This window comes from Penicillium griseofulvum, assembly GCF_001561935.1.
Source record: "Penicillium griseofulvum strain PG3 chromosome Unknown contig_79, whole genome shotgun sequence".
Taxonomy (NCBI): domain Eukaryota; kingdom Fungi; phylum Ascomycota; class Eurotiomycetes; order Eurotiales; family Aspergillaceae; genus Penicillium; species Penicillium griseofulvum.
The window spans coordinates 2,820,985-2,840,056 of record NW_024467420.1 but is presented as its reverse complement, the minus strand read 5'-3'; the positions used below and the strand labels follow the sequence as shown (position 1 = coordinate 2,840,056).

Sequence of the window (19,072 nt, the reverse complement as noted above, 5' to 3'; positions counted from 1 at the left end):
ACCGTTGACAATATCTAGGGAACAAGACATGCTGAGTTTATAGCGATTGCAGAGATGCTCCAAAGTTACCCTAGGTCAGCATTGCAATCTACTGATCTCTACGTTACGGTCGAGCCTTGTGTGATGTGCGCTTCTGCCCTGAAACAATACCGCATTCGTAGTGTGTACTTTGGGTGTGCCAATGATCGATTTGGAGGCACTGGAGGTGTTCTTTCATTACATTCCGAGTCAGTACATCCCGACGCCAAATCGTATAAGGCTGATTTTAGATATAGCCCCTCAATTGACCCGTCATATCCTGTCTACGGCGGACTGTTTGAGAAAGAAGCAATTATGTTGCTGCGTCGTTTCTATATACAGGAGAACGAAAAAGGTAGGAATTAGGACGCACAAACCCCAACCTTGATTATTTGCTGATTACAATGTAGCTCCTAACCCCAGACCGAAAAAGAATCGGGAATTAAACACCAAATTCGAGAATGGCAATGAAGAAGCGCCAACCTGGTAGACCGCAAGGCTCGAATTCAAATGTGTCCATATATCGGTCTACTACGCAAGGCCGTTAGGATTGGATTGCATCCATTTCTGATACAGCTGGGGAATCATTAGGGGCATCTCCATATAAATACAAAAGGCGTTAAGGTTGATCAGAACGGGAATCTGTATTGTGAATATCAATTGCGCCCCCCAAAAAAAACACACACACAAAATCGGATATGTGTACAAATCTGCAACACTGAACGGAAAGTCTGCCCATCATTCTTTTTTTTCTCTCTAGCTGATGGTGTATCCTCATGAAGAGCTAGTGCGCTCTGCCTCCAATTCCCGCTCGGCCTGCTGGTAGTATTTGGCAGTGTCCACGCCGTGCTTGCAAAACAATCAGCATCATCCTTCCAGAACTGACTGGAATGGGGGACTAACCTGGTCATGGTTGACAAAATTGAACCATGGGACAACATGGATGAAAAGTTCTGAGTACCGGGAGTTGCGGGCTGCCATGCCTTGTAGATTGGACGACATCTGGGATTTACCGTACAGAGGCTCGCCCTTCTTGACCTTGTCGACCATCTCACGAGTATCCATTTCGACCTCTCTAGCATTCTCGGTGAAACCGTAAAAGCGCTCTATGAAGGTGTGAGTTGAGACGTCTAAAAGAAGCGGGCAAGAGTTTCGGTTGGGGGATATGGCTTACGGCAGGATCGCTGATAGAGAACATGAAGACCGCCAAGCAGACCAACAGCTGTGGCAAGTCGCATAACGGGAGCGAAGCCACCACGGCCTACATGCGACGGGCTTGCTCTCTCCATAATCCAGAACGAGATAGGAGCAGCCGAGGCCATACCGCCAGCCACGGCCCAGTCGGAAGGCCGGGCATATCCGAACACTCGTTTCAAATGCCTGATAAAGATGTGAGCTTGTGACAAATTCCTAGAATCCGGGGTATAGCGTACGGGTCGGAATCGATCAACTGTTGAATATGTTAGCCAAAAGACGTACGCAAACGAGCAGTTGGGGATGGAAAAGTAGTAGCCCTAGTTCATGATGGATCTATCATACCGGGTAGTCAGTATTAGCCCGCTTAGAGGGCACAATGGCTGTTTTGGTATCGGTCGCCATGTTGTTTGAAGTGTGGATGTGCAGGCATTCGAGGTTGAAGTTCTGGGAGTTGGAGGGAGGAGAATGACGCTAACCATATTGGGGTTAGTCCAATTAAGGCGGACAAGAGACCCGACGGCCAATCAGACCGCAGATAACAAACTACTCGCGTCACGCGTCAAAACGGCATCTGATTGTGGATACTTCAAGATAGTATCTCGCAAAAGTTGAATTGCTCCAATCCAGGTGCCACCTCTTTCTTTCCCGTTAACGTTTCAGTTATCGTGATCCTCTCATACTGGCTCCTTGTTATACTTACACCTACAACAGTATCTGTGTGCGAGTGGAACTATGGCGAACGCGCACGTTTCAGAACGAGGAAGTTCACCGACAGCGGGTGATTTGAACGATCTTTTTGATTATGACATCGGCTTAGATGAGGTTATCCTGGATAATAATGCTCCCAATACCAACAGCACCAAGGCTTCTGGGACAGGGGATTCGGCACTTGGTTTAGGTCTTGACGAAGAAGTTAAAGTCGCAAAGAAACGACAACCTGTGGCGAAACTAGATGAGGGCCGGTGAGTCTTACGTGCTACCCTGCTTCCTGACTGAAATCCCTCTTCTGATTCTGGAGAATACCTGGGACAATAATGCTAATAAATAGGCTAGTTTACTCTCACAACCAGGCATACCAAAACTGCGACATACTGCCAGGCAGAAGCTGAAATTCAAAGGCAAAGGACACGAGGTTCGTTCTCTTCTCTATTTGGCATACCCAAGGAATGATAGTGTAACTGACTTGGGTCTCCTATAGTTCAAGGATGCCGCACGGCTGCTCAACTTTTACCAGCTATGGCTCGATGATCTATTCCCACGCGCAAAATTCGCAGACGGTTTGACAATGATTGAGAAACTGGGACACTCGAAACGCATTCAGGCTATGCGAAAAGAATGGATAGACGAGGAGAAACCGAGACTTTTCGATAGCTCTGGACCTGCGTGGGAAGATCTTGAACACCCTCATGTTCCCAAGAACACTACAGATAAACCAACTGCAACTACCCAGGAACAGGAAGGAGCTACCGACCAAGACCTGTTCATTCTAGACCCAAACAAGAGCGCGCGGCCTACAATCAGCTATCCTGAGCCTGAGCCCGACGACGATGATTTAGATGATCTTCTCAGAGAACAGGATGAGCCAGTGATTGATTTCCCCGTCAACATGCGTGCCTCGCCTTCGCGGGCACCAGATGATGATAACGACGACTATGATGCTGAATACGAAGCGATGAAGGAGCTTGGGATGTAGTTGTGAAGGTACCTTGTACTATAGATTTTAATGACAGCGATGGAAATTAACCTCGGAACGAGCCTACTACCAGACTATCCCCGTTCAATCAAATTACCTAGGCCATGTATGGCTCAGATAGGAATTGCACAACTGGAACTCCGAGTGAGTTCTAAAACTAGAATTACGAGGAACAACACATTGGATCATATTGGACAGAGAATTAATTTCAAATAACATGCTAACGGATGTCAATAACCGGAGATTGCAAAGAAGCTCTTCATGAATGCTCTGGAAACGAGCAAACGCGACAAGGAGGAAAACGAGACATTAGATGTTACAGTGGGGAATAGGTCAATTGAATATGGATATTGACCTTACTCGCTGGCAGGCTCTGTGAACACGGAGAACTGACCACCAGCACCAGCCCAATTCAGTTTCTTTCCACGAGTAGCAGTGTTGTCGATGACGGTAGCCACCTCAATGTCATCTTGTGTACCTTGTCCAGTTTGGTACGTGGCGGAAAACCCCCATGACCATGCACGACCATCGGCATCGATAGCGAGAGAATGATCCGAGGCAGCCGCCACAACCTTGGCCTTAATGCCAGGAACGGGGGTAGGTGCGATCAGGATACGGGGACGATCGCGCTCATCTTTGATAACGGCATCATCGGCAAGTGTATCAATCTTCAAGCCACTTTGGAAACCGTCGATACGGCCCCAAACCAAGCAATCGCCGTCCCCAGCAATGGCAATCGAGTGATGAGCGCCACCGCAGATTTGCGAAATATTTCGGTTAGAAAGTGATTCGACAAGGGTGGGGTGGAGGATAGCGGCTTCGTCGTCGCCGGCGCCCTCGCGGATGGCCGTCGCACCGAAGCTGTTCAATCCCCAGGCATAGACATTTCCAGTGGTGTGAACAGCAAACGAGTGGTACTGGCCACTCCCGATGTGGACAATGTTCTTGGGAAGGCCAAACTCCCGAGGCTGAAGACCGTTCAATCTGTTGCGTTCCACGATCCTACGGCCGAGCTGATTCTGTTGCCCAGAGCCCCACGAGTAGACGCGACCTTGGTCGTTCAGGGCGAGAACGTGATTGGCTCCGCAAGTCAAGTGTGTGATCTTCTTCAAAGACGAGATCAAAGTCGGGGTCTTTTGAACGTGAGTAGACGCGTCAAATCCAAGGATTCCATCGTTGCTCTAGAATTGTAGTTAGTAAAAGAAATCCGATCCAAGATAGTCTGATCGTCTTACTCTGAAAGTGCCCCAGCCATAGACCAAACCATCATCAGTAAGGGCAAAGCTTGCGCTATCGGCAGCGGCGACTTCGACGAAGACAGTGCCTTCGGGAAAAGCGGTAGCGGGGATCGCAGTGGGAATAGACTCGCGGGGGTTCAATCCGCTGTCTTCATCATCCGAATCGGAATCGCTGTTGTTTTCAATATCTTTGTACCCACCATCCCATTCAGTTTCTCTTCCGAGTGCACCCTGGTCGTTCACTCCCCAGGAGAAGATCTTGTTGTCATGGGTAAGAGCTAGACAGTGCATGCCTCCGACAGCAACCTGTACAGCTCCGACCTCTTCGGCAGACAGAAGCTTGTTTAAACGTGGGCGTTTCACATCAATGGCATTCTTAGCTGTGCCCAAACCCAGCTCACCAGAGCTGCCCTCACCACAGACAAATACGTTCAACTTAGCCTTCGGAGCCTCATTGATGACAACTTTTGCCTTGGGCTTTGGCTGACGCGCTTGCGCGACACGAGACCTTTTGATTTCGCGCGGTTTCTCCTCGTCCTCATCAGCCTTGCGCTTCTTTGTAGCGGATGTAGATTGGGTGGAAGTTTTAGTAGGCTTCGTAGTCGATTTGGAAGATGTTGCAGTGGACTTCGCGGTGGACTTGGTAGTGGACTTGGTAGTGGACTTTGCAGGCTTTGCAGATTCTTTGACTGACTTTTCCGTCTTGGTCACGGTTGCCTGCCTCGCACTGGTACGAGCACTTCTCTTCGGCTCTGTCGAAGCCTCAACAGGCTTGGACGTCTTTTTCGGAGGCATTTTAACTTAGAGCTATTGGAAATAGCCAAGAATGAAAAAGAACAGGGGGGGAGAAATGTTTGAAGCTGAGATTGAAAGAAAAGGAAAAGGCGCGTAGAGGGTTTAAAAAAAAAGGGTGCCAAGCCAAAACAGCCAAAACAGCGAAAACATAGCACATTCTCCCCAGCCACCTTCAATGGGCTGATTCATTTTATTCATTTCGTATTATTTTTTATTATTTTATTATTTTTAATAGAGATTATAGAATGTTTATGAAAGACAATAGACAATAGAGACAATAGACAATAAAAGTCAATGACTTTCACGAATCTTTCCACACATAATCACATTCTGTCCCAATGGCATCCATTTAACATCTCGAGGATTCAATGCAGCATTGGGTGTACCCTCCTGATCTTGTTTTGAATCAGGACTGACATTCACTCCACCACGGCCAAGGTAGGTAGGAGCAACTGTCACAATAATTGAATCAATGAAACTTGTATACTCTGGGTTCAACAATTCACTCAGGACTGTGCCGCCACCCTCAATCATCACACTCTTAATACCTTCAGATGCCAAGGCACGAAAGACGGCTTCCCAGCGTAATCGCCAATGTTGATTGTATTCTACAATGCGGAGGAAATCTCCACCGTAGCCTTTGAGCATCACTAGTGTTTGGGGGTTGATTTGTGCTCCTGGGGATAACACAACCCATGGAGCTTTGCCTTTCCCTTCAACAGCAGTACGCAACATTCGGCATTCGGGATGAATAGGCCATCGGCCCATAGGATCAACGATCACTGGTCGTGGTTGCCACATTCTCCCCAGTCCTCCAAATCCACCGGCCCCTTCCAGACGACAATTTAGACCTGGATTATCTGCAAGTACAGTTCCTACTCCAACAAGAATGGCATCGTGCCGGGAGCGAAGATAGTGGGTCATCAATTTGGCCTCTGGTCCAGACAATACCGTCTGCATTCCTGGTTGAAGAGAGATCTTGGAGTCCATTGAAGATGCGTATGACAATGTGACATGAGGGAACTCCCGACGCTCCGAGTGATTGGGAAGATAAGGGTGTAAGAATTCTAGCGAAAATTGAGGGAATGATAGTGTGTCCGGGGGCAAAACTGACGAGGTCGAAGTCGAGGTTGGTTTTGTTTGGGAGGACACCTCGTTGACACCATCGGTGCTTTGAGTTTTAACAATACCATGACCCTTCTGGTATTCATAGCCCTCGTGTGCGACCAGATTCACCTCTGGGTTTTGTATACGCCACTTGGCGGAGATGTTGCGGACGTCCGTCACAGTGAAGAATCGCCCTCCAGCCTCCGCAAGCTTATCTGGTTCTTCTTGGAATTTGGTATAGATGGAAGAAGGGAGATATCCCTTCACAGATTCTTTTCGCGCGTACTCCATTAATCCCGAGTTCCGCTTCACTCGGTCAATGTAGTCGAGATCATGCGAATGGATACTGCAACTTCCCGGCGTTCTCGCGATAGTGACGGTCGAGTATGCGCCTTCGAACCGAACAACCTTGATTTGAAAGTTACAGATGCCTCCCTCTCGAACTCGTTTTTTGCGAGGACGCTTGCCCTCTGGCAAGGGGCGAGTTTCAGATGTGCGATGTGTTGGACGCCGTAACCGGCACATGTAATAGTCGGTGGTGCAATGGCCCTCTTTGCTCGCATTTGATCTTTGTTTGACCCACACATTATCAATAAAGGGCCAATATGTTTCAAATTCTTCGAGACTGATTTCTATCGGGTCCTTGCACTCGAATAGGACCTTGCGTATGCGCGCTAGGTTCGGCGGATTGTTGAAAAGGCTGGGGGTAGCCTTTGCACCTTGACTCATTGATGCACTGCTACTGTGAGGGTCTCCGATGGCCGCACTGCACCGTGTTGACTCATTCTCGCCACTGTGTAATGCTTGCTTATCAAGGGCACTGGATAAGTTGATCGGAGTTCTGATTTCGATTACGTCTTCGTCTATCGTGTCTCGTGCATCGCAGCCCCGTTCTGCCTCTTGGTCTGTTCCCAAAACGTCTTTTGCCTGCACCGAAACTTCATTGTGCAAGGATCTGGCCTCGCTGTCAGAACCCTCTAAGCTTGAGACGGAGGCGCTGGAGGCATGATCCATCCTGGAGAATCGTGCTAGAATATAGGTTTAGCTCCGTATTCCCAGCTATGGCAATCAAATGGCCATTTTACTGGAGAATAGCCCCAGATAGACATATATATAGAGAGCATATCAGAGCGAAGTGTCGGAGAAGGAGCGGGAAGAACTTAGTGGGGCGGAAGCATGAAGGCCCGGACGTTACCCACGTTGAGGTCCACATCGTATATCAAAACAACCTATGAAGATATAGTATGTATACAGAACGAAATTTGTTCGGTTTTAGAAAATAGGGATTATTAGTTCGATGTTCAATTCTCTTCGATTTGTTTTTTTTTTGTTTTTTTTTTTTTTTTTTTTGAAACAATTAAGCACAAAAAAAGTATCTCAGTATCTCAAATCACAACTAGTATGCCCCGATATCCGCCCCAGCACGAGCCAGAGTTTCATAGACTCGTGGCGGCAATTTGTACTTGACCATTCCCGAAAAGACCATGAGATCCTTGGCCATGACAAGCAAAGTATCCGCCAATCCCTGGCGCACTTCACTATCGTACATGCCAAAGGTCCGCTTTTGGCGTTCATAGCCAATACATGTAATGCTCCACATGATGACAGGCCCGACGTTGCGCGAAATGATTGGCGGCAAAGATGAGAAAGCTTGGGCTGTGCTTCGAATATACGACACGGAGCCCTGTGCTTGCAACGGAAGAATATTCAAAGCGTTGATAGCCTGTCACGTCCATTAGTAATTCAATCATCAAAGAAAACCATGGGTTGGAGGCACTTACATCAAGAGCTGGCGCCCATCTGCCGGCTTCAACCTGAGTCTTTGCTTCCATCATACGCAGCAGTAACCCACAAGCATCACGGTTGATCTGTCGGATTTGTCCATAGTACATTCTGTCCGAATCGTAAAGACTGATCATGTTCTTAGCAAGCACGCCTGGGTCATCCACAGCAGTCAAACTGAGGCTGCTTCCGGCTTCCACGGCCTCTGGCTGACTATCTTGATTTTGGTCGACCCTTGGGCGCAGGGGTTGTAGCTTCGGCATGGCACCGCCTAGCTCAACTGCAATTGCATCCGACAATGCACGGTTGATGATGTCAATGACACGATCATAGTTCTCTGCCAGGTGGTAAAGAAGCACGGCATCCGTGATCAATCCCTTATCGTCTGCAACGGCAGCAGCTTGAACCGTGATAGTCTTCAAGAATTCTTGTTGGTCAACCAATTTGATCAAATCGAGACGTTGCTCAATGGCTCCCTTGAGGCGAGTACCATCCGCCCGAATATCGCCAAGCAATTTGGCAAAGTCCCTAGTTTCTAGAATGAACTCTCGCAAGGCCTCATGACAGACTGATGCTTGGGACTTGCCCAGAGCACCTGGAAGATCTGCGTTCAGGCAGATCAATGTGAAGTAATCGATGGCAGCTTCAACAAATCCAGTGCGAAATTCTCGAGTGTATTGGGTCAAGAGATATCCGAAATTGATCTGGGGATATTGCTTGACTGTAAAGGAGACTGCGTAAAGCGAGAACGTTTAGCGTTAGCAAAATCAGAGTATTATGGCAGAAGGTGAGCTTACGAATTTCTTCACCAGAGGTGTAAAAGTCGGACACCCGCAAAAGGCCATAATAGGACAGGGCAATGGCGAAATGAACAGCAGTGACTGGGGCATAAGTGCCGAGATAATGCACAGCCTGCTCAAACATTCCACCCAATATCTGCAGCAGGAAGTAAGTTCCGTACCCGCCGGGTCCTTCGTTGCCTTTGACAAAGACTCTCTGGCCAATCTCCTGGATGTCGGTCTGAATATCCTCCAGGCCGAAGACGTCACCGGCAACCTCTTCAGCACGATCGTCCTCTCTTGCAAGACTGAACTGTAGCCACATCCAGTCCTCGACGGTCTGCTTCACACCATCCAAGCGACGACGGGAGAGATCACAGCGGCCAATGATTTTGTAACATGCCATTCGATAAGGATCGACTGTATTTTCAGGTGCGTTCCGTGAGCGTTGCTGGAACTCGCCGTTAATCTTTTGCTGCAAGTCCCGGGGCAGTCTTCTACTCTGCGCGTAGGTTGTCATGTAGGTCACAAATTTGTGATCTAAAGACCGGAACCCACTATCTCGGCTGACGTATTCAGCTGCCTCGGTCACGAAACCACACCGAAGAAGGTAGAAAATAAGAATCCAGCAGTAGTCTTGGTTCACCATTTGGAGCTCGGTACCATCAGGTGCCAGGTCCTTCCTCGCGGCTTGAAGACGAATGTAGGCGCGAATCTTGTTGATGACAGTTGGAATTCCTCCCAATTGTGCTTCCCGAGGGTTTTTAGCAATAGCCGTTTCCACTTCATCGAAGAATGTACTCTCAAGGAAACTCCTAGAGCCTTCAAGAATCTGTTTCCTGAGTTCGATTGCTTTCAGGGATTTGGACGATTCTTCGAGGTAATCTTCGGCATATTGTCTCTCTTTCACTGCTCCGGGCTCCGATGGGTTCATGATGCTAGGCTTTTCATGGACAATTCTTATCAAGGCTTGATATGCATTGAAAAGTTGCTGAGGTACCTGAAGAAACGATTAGCGGGACGGACATCAATGTTGCGAAGGGGGTTAAACTTACATCACCACCGGCTTGCACTTCAACACATGAAAACTCGTCGAGTACGGGGTAGCATTTTCCTTGGAGTCTGGCAAGGTTCAACTGTTGAACCTTCTCGGCGTAGTGGCCCATTTTCTCCCGTTGGAACCTGAGATCAGGCGAGTGAGATGCAGTCCCTTCATTTCGCTCTGTTGGGTCTTCAAATATTTGACGGTTTGTCAAGCCGGCCCCAGGTGTGCCAATCACCGACTTTTCGAGACCGGAACGCCCGAATACGCTTCTGCGGGATGCGGTCGAGGGTCCATTGGCTGCAGTAGGTCCAGTTTGCTTAGACTGTCTTGCTGTCCGTCCAAAGGCCCCCCTGGTGGTAGATTTCAGTCCTCCAGCGCCGGTGGCGTCCTTCTGGGATAGCCCGAAGTGGTGGAATATTTTTTGACGTTGGTCTTCCCAGTCCATGTCAACCTTCTCCTCTAGAAAAGTATCGAAGTCCCGCTGAGCTCTGGTAAGACTCTCTGCGATCATGACTTGTCGACCACGTTGCTGGATGTTCCGCAAAAATCTTTGGTTGTCTGGGTCAAAGTGGTCCAGATCCCTCGCTGGGGCCGCTAGCGATGCCTGGGGGTCCATGGACTTGAGGTCGCGCAATGCTTGTCCCGGAGATATTCCAGAAGCTGCAAGAAGATAATGACTATTGATAATATCGCAAGGTTAGCTGAGGTCAATAAAAAAGTAAGTGTGACAGGATGGTGGAGATGAAACTCACGCTTTAGTGTTCTTGCCGTTTGGGGTATTCTTCTGTCCTGCGGAGCCTAGCTCTCGCGCCTTCCTTCGAATGTCATCCAGACCTAACTGGAGACTAGGCACATCTTCGAAGTTGGTGTTTTGAATAACCGATGACAATGGTCGCTTTTTCCCACGCTCTAATAGGCTATTGAAAAACGCAGGTTGTGTTGACTGGCTTGTAGATTGTCCCTGGGTCTGCGGCTTGCTAGCTTGTTGGGCCTGACCCAAGATTGGGGCTTGAGCAGGCTGTTGCTGGGCCTGAGATTGACCTCCGAACAGCGATGATGTTTGCGCGCCTTGGGAGCCTTGGGCACCTTGTGTACCTGTGGCAGAGAAGCTTGCGAAAGGACTCGCTGTCGAATTGTTTGCACCAAAGAGACCGTTCGACTGTGGTGCCGTCGAGGTTCCAAGACCACCCCCTCCGAAGAGAGAGCCAGTGTTGGAAGCCATGGAGGGCTCGTAGGTTCGAAAGTAGTTAGAAGAAAAAGCAATGTAAGCACGATGTTGCAGGTAAAACTGTACTTCAGATTAGTTAACTCACTTTGAGCTAGCGATTAAGCAGAAATAAGCTTATCAAAGGGCAAGCAAACTGGACTTACTGCGCACACCAAGAGCTCTGCAACGGCAAAGAATGACAACGATAAGTAGTGAATTCTTCCGTGCTTTCAGATACAGAGGACGGAGCTTCGGTGTGCTTTTATATTGACAAAATAAAAAATAAAAAAAAAGCCCAGCGATTTAAGAGATATGTCAATAGGGAATTAAAAAGGCTGTTTAGGAAGCTCTAAACAATTCAAACCGACATTCCGGATTATCTATTGACCGAAATCCTATTGTTCTTTCTTTGTTCAACAATGACCCAAACCCATTGATGAACTTATTGAACCTCCCCATAATAGCGTTCAATATATTGATTCACAAATATGCCTGTGTTCCAATCCAAAACCTTTCGTCGGGCAGCTACGGAATCATCATCCCTCGGTGAACGGCTCGGTGCATTCTACCGGGCGCGACTGGCTCGACACCCTTTCATTCTCTTCGGCCTCCCATTTATGGCCGTTATTGTAGCTGGGTCATTTGTTTTGACACCTGCTGCTGCCTTACGGTATGAGAGATATGACCGCAAAGTCAAGCAGCTCAGTCAAGACGAAGCATTTGACCTGGGACTCAAGGGTCCTGACGGGGAGGAGGGAATCAAGCGCAACCCACGGAGGAGGATTATAGGCGATGAAAAGGAAGAGTACTACGTATGTATTTTTTTTTTTAAATTGATATTGTTTTTCTCACCTGACATTGGAACTGAATGCTGATTATTGTGCACGCCCACAGAGACTTATGGCCAAAGACCTCGACCAATGGGAGCAGAAGCGAGTCGAACGATTCAAAGGTGAACCGGACGGAAGGCTGTAACACATTTGAATTCAAATACCTGAATGCTCTGGTATCCTCGAACGCGACAAACACGTTTTCCTCATGACCTCACCTAGCGTATGAGCTCATTGCTGTATAAAGGAGGATACCAGGCGTGTAGTCACTTTATTATCTGGTCAGCCTTCGCATACAACGTATGCTATACCCCAATATCCCTACCTAGGCAGCCATTGGAGTTGGTTTCGCTCACTTCCTCGGTCTCTCGAAACTTGTATACAGCATACAATGTGTATACTTCCGCTCCCCCAAATATTACATACTGGGCCATTGACTACGGATTTGGGAAAGGATATATTTATGTCCCTCTCGAGTATGTCGTCTCATCTTTTCGCTTGTTATATCCATGTGAAAACCTGCATGGAGTGGAACCCCTTGGGAGACTTGCCACTAACTGGGAATTGGGATGATATCACTGTTAATATTGATCAGTCTAAAGACAAGTTCAACATAATCCAATTCCGAGATTCAATGTATACATTGATTCATAATGATCTATAATGCAATGGAAGGTCCCCCTAGAGGGTTCTAATGCTTACTCAGCTCTTTATAGCCCTGGCCCGGGATCTGGAGCCTAACTACAGGGCTTCGGGTTTCTCATTGTGTACTATGTATCCATGGGGACATGTATATGTATATATATATATATATAATGAAACGTGCTAGAATATTGAACATATATATACTACATATAGTAAAATAAAATCTATACATAAAAAAAAATCTACCAACTACGTCAGAACCGAAGTGAACCCGTGATCCCCCACACAACAACGTCATAACTTTCTTCTCGAAGCCCCCAAATTTCTTCACCCATTTTCCCTCTCAGGCCGGGGCTACCTAGTTTCAGATTATTAATCATGCAACACAGATGCCTCTGATATCACAGACCTGTTCACTATTTGACATTTTTCGTTCCATTGGTTTTTTCTCTTTGGCTGGACCCTGGTCTATTCGCTTCTTGCCCCTCTTTGTCCCTACGTCAGATATATCTCGAGGTTTCCTGAAGTTTGCAGCTTTCACTTTGATATCGGCTTCGCCTGTATTTGCATGTTTATGACCAGCGATTCTGCCGCAGTCTTAGGTCTCTGAAGACTCTGATATCTTGTTCCGAGAGCTGGGGAGCACTTGTCAGTCTGGTCCCTGATAATCCACTTAGAATTATCTACACACCTGCCGGTGTCATTGCTAGGGAGGTTTTGAGCTGACTGTCTTTCGACAGGGGAACTGGAGTTCTGGAGGCCAACCTGCCTGCCATGACAGGTCCAGGACGCTCACCCTCCTCACCTTGGGTACAAAGTGCTCAAGGTGGTCATCATGATGGTGTCACACAGTCCTTCCAGTCTACCATGTCACCATCAACAGCGGGCATGATGTCGAGCGCGAATTTTGCAGAAAGATCAAGTCCCAATTATTTTGGCATGGCTGTGCAAAACCCCAACAATCAACAGAGTTCCAACCCAGGGCTGCCCATGCAAAAGAATTGGGGCACATTACCCCCTACACAGCCTCTATCGAGCCCAAAATTACCAGTGTTTTCCCAGGAATCGGTGTCTACAGGATTGAAGAATCTACAGAAGACCGAGCCTGAAACCAGCCGCATACGCCGAGAATCAGCACTGCATGGATCTTCCTCTCCCCAAACGACTTCATGGTCAACACCCTCACCCTCACCCTCGCATCCGCTGGGAAGCTTTTCATTTGCGCAACCCAAGGGACCGAAGCTTCCAGCTGGCAAGAACCTAGCACCCACCTCACAAGGTATGGCTGACCATTCTTGGATGTGTTTTATATTTTTCTGTCTTTGATCATATCACACCTGACATGTTCCACTGTTTATCCTCTACAAATTATATAAAATGCTAACACTGTTTCTTCAGGAGCCATCACTGCTTCATTTCCCTGGGTATCAGCCGAACGCTGCGCCGAACTTCTTGAATCATCTCAGTCAAATACCATGCTATTTGATGTTCGCCCATTTGCTCATTTCAGACAGGCCAATATCAAAGGATCGCTGAATTTATGCATCCCAACCACCCTACTCAAGCGTCGATCATTTGATACCCAGAAGTTAGAGGGTACTTTCACAGACGACGCCGACAAACAAAATTTCGCTCGATGGAGAAAGTGCGACGTGATAATTGTCTACGACTCTGCCGCGGCAGATTCGAAGGATGCAGCACCTCTTCTGAACCTTCTCAATAAATTTCAGGCCGAAGACTGGAAGGGAGATGGGCTGATCTTACAAAACGGATTTCGAGGTTTCTCGGGTCGGTTTCCACATTTGATTCGGCAGTCACAAACCCAGACGACCGGACTATCCTCTAAACGTCCCTCTCCCATGAGAATAAATTTGCAATCTGTTGCTCCTGTCGTGGGTGGTTGCGCTCTACCAGAATCATCCTCCGCCGTCAATCCATTCTTTGGAAATATTCGACAGAATATGGATCTCCTCGGGGGTGTTGGACAAATTCCTCTGAAACAGCCCGATCAATTGACCGAAGCAAAGCGACAGCAACTCCCGTCCTGGTTGCGAGGCGCTTCCGATACGAAGGACCAAGGGCACATTGTCTCGCAAAAGTTCCTGGTCTTAGAGAAAACTGAATTGGAACGCATGAAACAGGCTTTAACATATGAAGGGCCGTCGGCCGATACCAACGGTGGCCCCAAGAAATATCGCGTTGCGGGTATAGAAAAAGGTACGAAGAATCGTTACAATGATATTTACCCATTCGATCATTCCCGTGTCCGACTCGAAGGAATTCCATCTGGGGCCTGTGATTATGTGAATGCAACTCATATTTCCGCCGAACTTACCAATCGGAAATACATTGCCACTCAGGCTCCCGTTCCTGATACATTTGATGTGAGTGGCAGCCCCTCGCAATGCTTGTTATCATGTTAATCAAAATATGCAGGACTTCTGGCGCGTGGTGTGGGAGCAAGATGTTAGACTTATCGTTTCCCTTACTGCGGAGGTTGAGCGAGGACAGGTAAAATGCCACCGATATTGGGAGTCCGGAAAATATGGACCATTCGAGGTGAAGGCGTATTCAGAAAAGCATATCTATATCGAACCCAAGGGCGAACATATCGATTCTACGGTTGACAGTCCTAAGGCATTGACCGAACGACCTGATGGCACAAACGAAAACCCAGTCATCACTGTGCGAAACTTCAGTATCTGCCATACATCATTTCCCTTCCAACCGCTTCGCGATATCACCCAGCTCCAATATCCTTACTGGCCTGACTTCGGGACAACGTCACAGCCTACTCATCTTCTCCATTTGATCGAGCAATGTAATAAGGTCATCCGTGCCACCAGCAACTCCAGCTTTAGTAGCCAGGAAGCAGAACCGAAGGGGCAGCGGCCAGTACTGGTACATTGCAGTGCGGGCTGCGGGCGTACTGGGACCTTCTGCACCGTCGATAGTGTCTTGGACATGTTGAAACGGCAACGTGCCCAAGCTGCCGGCTGCGGAGGCCTGGATCAGAACCCCAGCGGATCTACCGAGTGGCTGGGAGATTTCAATCTTGATTTAATTGCCAAGACGGTCGAAGATTTCCGGAGACAAAGACCGAGCATGGTACAGAACCTGAGTCAATATGCACTCTGCTATGAGAGCGTGCTCGAATGGCTCGCTTCTGAGATGGACTAGAACAAGCGATTGGGTTAGGCTCTTCTTCTTCTTCTTCTTCTTCTTCTTCTCTTGCTATGATGACGACCCTGGGATACCCCTTTCTGGCCTTGCATTCTCAGGGCTATGGTTTTCTTTTGATCTATGTACAATGTCATACAGCTCGTGGTCCTGCATTTTCTGGAGTTTCGAGTTGCTTTGGGAATAAGGAAAAATGGACATAGTTGATTCTCTTAGAGATTTCTTATTGTGTAGTCTTGTATAATAAGACAATGGTAGCGTCCTGGTTTGCTGATTGAGATTCAAGAATTGCCCTATTTCAGTTTTACAATGCTTTAAGAGACTCATAGGCACAAATGCGTCTTCGGTATTCAGCCAACCCCAAGACTTTCACCACGTTCTGAACGGCAGGAGTTTAGGAAAGAGATCTTCCTATTTGTCATAAACTATTGCCCTAGCCCTGGCTCTTGACGAATTGCTTGCTTTTTCCAATGTAACTGAGATTCAGGAACATCATTCCACGATCAGTAATCGCAACCAACTCGTCTTCCTTTTCAGTGAAACGCAGTTGTGAGCAAACCGCTTCTAACTGGAGGGTAACTGGTCGCAACTCAATGGCACCTGTAGATGATTCCCACGATGATGGATAAAAGCCGGTGCCGTTCTCTTCAATCAATTCCGAGGGGTTCAGTGCCCATACATAGAGGGTTTTCCAGTTGACAACAGCAACACGAGTTCCGCGACGCGAAGTTGCCACGGGAGAGCCATGTGAAGTTGTAACTTCCTGGAATCCCCCAAGGTGCGCCATGATCTGCCAGTTATCAAAGCGCCTACCGCGATCGAGATTCAAAACATGAGTACATCGCGGGCCGGTATATGCCTCAGACTTCAGGAGGCATGCAACAGTCCATTTTTCCACGCGGTGGGTGGCAATCCCGAAGGCGAGGTACTGCCAATGACACTGTTCTCCCTGGTTTATATCACCAAGCTCATGGGTACCGAAGAATGGTATTCCAATCGAGAATTGAAGCGATAGGGAAGGCGAAAACTGCACGGTGCACGCGTTCTCATTAACACGTGGCTTTGGCTCGCCGGGGAGGAGGCCTGAGAGGCGATGAAGTCTCTGAAAGGCACCGTAGATGTTTTGAGCTCGGTAGTGGTAGAGTAACTGAAAGCCTCGATCATTGAAAGCCAACTTCATCACCGGGCCTGTTTTTCGAGAAGGATGGACAGACGGGTCTTGATCGTGAGAGCTTGTCAAAATGTAAGCCTCAAGAGCGGCATCTAGAGATGTTAGGAACTATTTCTAGTATAACAGAATGGTGAAACGAACGAATAATTTTACAGGGGTTCTCTCCTTTGCCTTCGCTTGAATCATCTTCGCTTTCCGCTTCGTCTTCGTTATCTTCGTCATCGTCGTCATCGTCATCATCGTCGTCATAGAGCTGGGTATAAAGAACGACGATGTTGTGATCAAAGGGGTCGATCGTGTTTTGCCATGATATCGCAAATTTGCCGTTGGAGGCACACAAAGCCAGTGGCCTATAATCCCGACATTCTGGAAAGTCACACATTCGAATGATGTTTTTTCGGGAATTCAAGCGATGGCAGGCCAGATGAATACTCCCGTTGGGGTGAGATTCCAGGGCGTGTTTAACAAATGGGTGCTCTCTATCCAATTCTTGGTCCAAGAATGGTTTAAATCGATGCAGCACATAAACTCCACCCTTTCCATCAAAAGCAGTCTGGATGATCTCGACCTCCCCGATATCCTGTCCTGGGGATTTCAATTGGATTTCAGTCCGACCCCCATCGCTCATGTCAACCAGATGGACAGTACTCTGGCCTTTAAAGACAAGCAGTGCTAGAATCCTGTCTTCCGATGCCTCAATTGTTGATGCATGGTAGTCAATCACTCGATTTTGATACTCATAGGTGGGGTTGGCGTAATGTTCTGCGCCATCTAGGTGTTCATAGGAGCGCCTCATTAGCTCACCAAACAGATGTTTAGTTTGATGAGCTTCAATACCGTCGTTCCAGCCAGGAGTATTATGTAACTGATGAATGATGACTTCCCGGCTACCGGAGGCAATCTCATAAAGCCTACGGCTTGAAAAGGCTGCCTGAAAGTAGGCTGCTGTATCGCAGTTTCGAAGAACAAGCTGTATCAACTCCGTTGGGAGTTGAAGTAGCATATTTGTGGTACTTTGTACCAGATCTAATGGGAGTTTAGCATAGATTTATAGAACTTTGTGGAGGTTCGGTGCACAGACTTTTTGTTGCCTGGGGGTTCTAGGTAGCAGTGCTGATTTTGACTAGGTAGAAAGAGAGGTTTAGTGGGGAAAAGAAAAGACAAAGACGTCGAATATTTCTAAAGGTATATACTCAGGCAGGTTTCAGCTTTGTGTTTATTAAAGATATGAAGTTGCAATGAAGTTGCACCTCTCATACTTCTGATATGCTCTCCGCCTTATATACATATAACTATATATAGTACATATGCAGGTATATACCAACTACAGATAGAAAAACATTGCCAATTTTACAAATTTGGTTTATTCCAGCCAAAAGTAGTTATATAAGCCAGACTCGTAGCCGGATAGCTTCATGTCTTGGACTTCTAGTTGACATTGTGCCCCCCAAAATACGCTCTGAGAAAGATAATGAACCATATAGCGCGTAGTTCAAATCAGGTATTAATTCGATATAGGTAATATGAAAAAAAAAAAAAAAAAAAAAAAAAAACGGGTCGGAATATCACTGTCCTTCTCCGCCACCCCCGGACATGCTGATGAAAGTGATGATCAGAAGTACCCACCAGTACCTAGGTTATTAATTAGTACACAAAAGAAATGATACATTATCTGTAACTTACTTCTGGAAAAGAGTCTTTTCTTCAGGTTGCTCTGGGTTCTCTCCATCTGGACCGACAACCACTGGCCTGTTAAGGTGAGGTTGCGTCCCGGGTTCGTTCAAGACAAGGTCAATTTGAGGGCCGGCTGAGCTTTGTGCAGTCGTAGACGAGGCAGACAGGGAGACAGTGTACACTTCGTTGGCTGGACCGAGGTGAAGGCGAAATGTTGGTTGCTTACTGGCTAAGGAGGACAACGATACGAGACTGCCGACCCATTGCTTTTTGTTTGTGGAAGTTGAAGTGTAGAGACCGACGCGCACCAGGCCATCGCTTTGGTTATCCTTTGGTGGGTGATATGAGATCACGTCCGATTTCAATGAGGCTGGGTCGTAGGAGATGTGTGCAAGGACGGACGGTTGTGACGATCCTAAAGGCCAATACAGGATGTCGGTCGAGAGGGAGGCATTGGTGATAGAGATTAGGAGTGACACAGCACCGAGAATGGTTGGTAGGAACCGCATGGCGAGAATTATAGTCACTGACGAGATGTTGTTGAGAAAGAAAGTCGGCCCGAGCTCTCCCCCACGATTACACAGTAACGGGTACTATTGTATAGATGAATACATACTTTACAGAATTATATATGTTACATGTTATACTCGAATTATTCAAAATTAAACTAAATACATTCTAAGATCATATATATACATATATACATAAAAA

At 47.4% G+C, this 19,072-nt stretch overlaps 8 protein-coding genes across 8 annotated transcripts; 3 read left to right on the top strand and 5 right to left on the bottom strand.

Annotated features, from left to right (window-relative positions):
* Positions 1 to 792: 792 nt before the first annotated feature.
* On the bottom strand, positions 793 to 1,617 carry PGRI_009630 (putative NADH-ubiquinone oxidoreductase 21 kDa subunit; the record flags this gene model as incomplete). Its single annotated transcript, XM_040788676.1, has 5 exons — positions 793 to 867; positions 922 to 1,124; positions 1,193 to 1,398; positions 1,452 to 1,468; positions 1,558 to 1,617. The coding sequence occupies 5 exons, from the start codon at positions 1,615 to 1,617 to the stop codon at positions 793 to 795; spliced, it is 561 nt and encodes a 186-aa protein (XP_040652448.1).
* Positions 1,618 to 1,947: 330 nt separating this feature from the next.
* PGRI_009620 (Chromosome segregation in meiosis protein 3) lies at positions 1,948 to 2,908 on the top strand (the record flags this gene model as incomplete). The annotated part of the gene is made up of 3 exons (XM_040788675.1): positions 1,948 to 2,177; positions 2,269 to 2,347; positions 2,414 to 2,908. The coding sequence occupies 3 exons, from the start codon at positions 1,948 to 1,950 to the stop codon at positions 2,906 to 2,908; spliced, it is 804 nt and encodes a 267-aa protein (XP_040652447.1).
* A 356-nt stretch (positions 2,909 to 3,264) lies between these two features.
* Positions 3,265 to 4,941, bottom strand: PGRI_009610 (RCC1-like domain-containing protein; the record flags this gene model as incomplete). Its single annotated transcript, XM_040788674.1, has 2 exons — positions 3,265 to 4,089; positions 4,144 to 4,941. 2 exons carry the CDS (start codon positions 4,939 to 4,941, stop codon positions 3,265 to 3,267), a joined length of 1,623 nt encoding a protein of 540 aa, XP_040652446.1.
* A 291-nt stretch (positions 4,942 to 5,232) lies between these two features.
* On the bottom strand, positions 5,233 to 7,062 carry PGRI_009600 (RibD family protein; the record flags this gene model as incomplete). The annotated part of the gene is made up of 1 exon (XM_040788673.1): positions 5,233 to 7,062. One exon carries the CDS (start codon positions 7,060 to 7,062, stop codon positions 5,233 to 5,235), a length of 1,830 nt encoding a protein of 609 aa, XP_040652445.1.
* A 382-nt stretch (positions 7,063 to 7,444) lies between these two features.
* Positions 7,445 to 10,876, bottom strand: nic96 (linker nucleoporin NIC96; the record flags this gene model as incomplete). Its single annotated transcript, XM_040788672.1, has 5 exons — positions 7,445 to 7,771; positions 7,830 to 8,563; positions 8,628 to 9,609; positions 9,665 to 10,331; positions 10,407 to 10,876. 5 exons carry the CDS (start codon positions 10,874 to 10,876, stop codon positions 7,445 to 7,447), a joined length of 3,180 nt encoding a protein of 1,059 aa, XP_040652444.1.
* A 473-nt stretch (positions 10,877 to 11,349) lies between these two features.
* On the top strand, positions 11,350 to 11,836 carry PGRI_009580 (cytochrome c oxidase assembly protein COX16; the record flags this gene model as incomplete). The annotated part of the gene is made up of 2 exons (XM_040788671.1): positions 11,350 to 11,673; positions 11,756 to 11,836. The coding sequence occupies 2 exons, from the start codon at positions 11,350 to 11,352 to the stop codon at positions 11,834 to 11,836; spliced, it is 405 nt and encodes a 134-aa protein (XP_040652443.1).
* A 1,367-nt stretch (positions 11,837 to 13,203) lies between these two features.
* On the top strand, positions 13,204 to 15,516 carry ptpA (uncharacterized protein; the record flags this gene model as incomplete). The annotated part of the gene is made up of 3 exons (XM_040788670.1): positions 13,204 to 13,615; positions 13,735 to 14,720; positions 14,773 to 15,516. The coding sequence occupies 3 exons, from the start codon at positions 13,204 to 13,206 to the stop codon at positions 15,514 to 15,516; spliced, it is 2,142 nt and encodes a 713-aa protein (XP_040652442.1).
* A 433-nt stretch (positions 15,517 to 15,949) lies between these two features.
* Positions 15,950 to 18,870, bottom strand: PGRI_009560 (F-box protein; the record flags this gene model as incomplete). The annotated part of the gene is made up of 4 exons (XM_040788669.1): positions 15,950 to 16,779; positions 16,841 to 17,713; positions 18,273 to 18,319; positions 18,371 to 18,870. 4 exons carry the CDS (start codon positions 18,868 to 18,870, stop codon positions 15,950 to 15,952), a joined length of 2,250 nt encoding a protein of 749 aa, XP_040652441.1.
* Between the last annotated feature and the right edge of the window lie 202 nt (positions 18,871 to 19,072).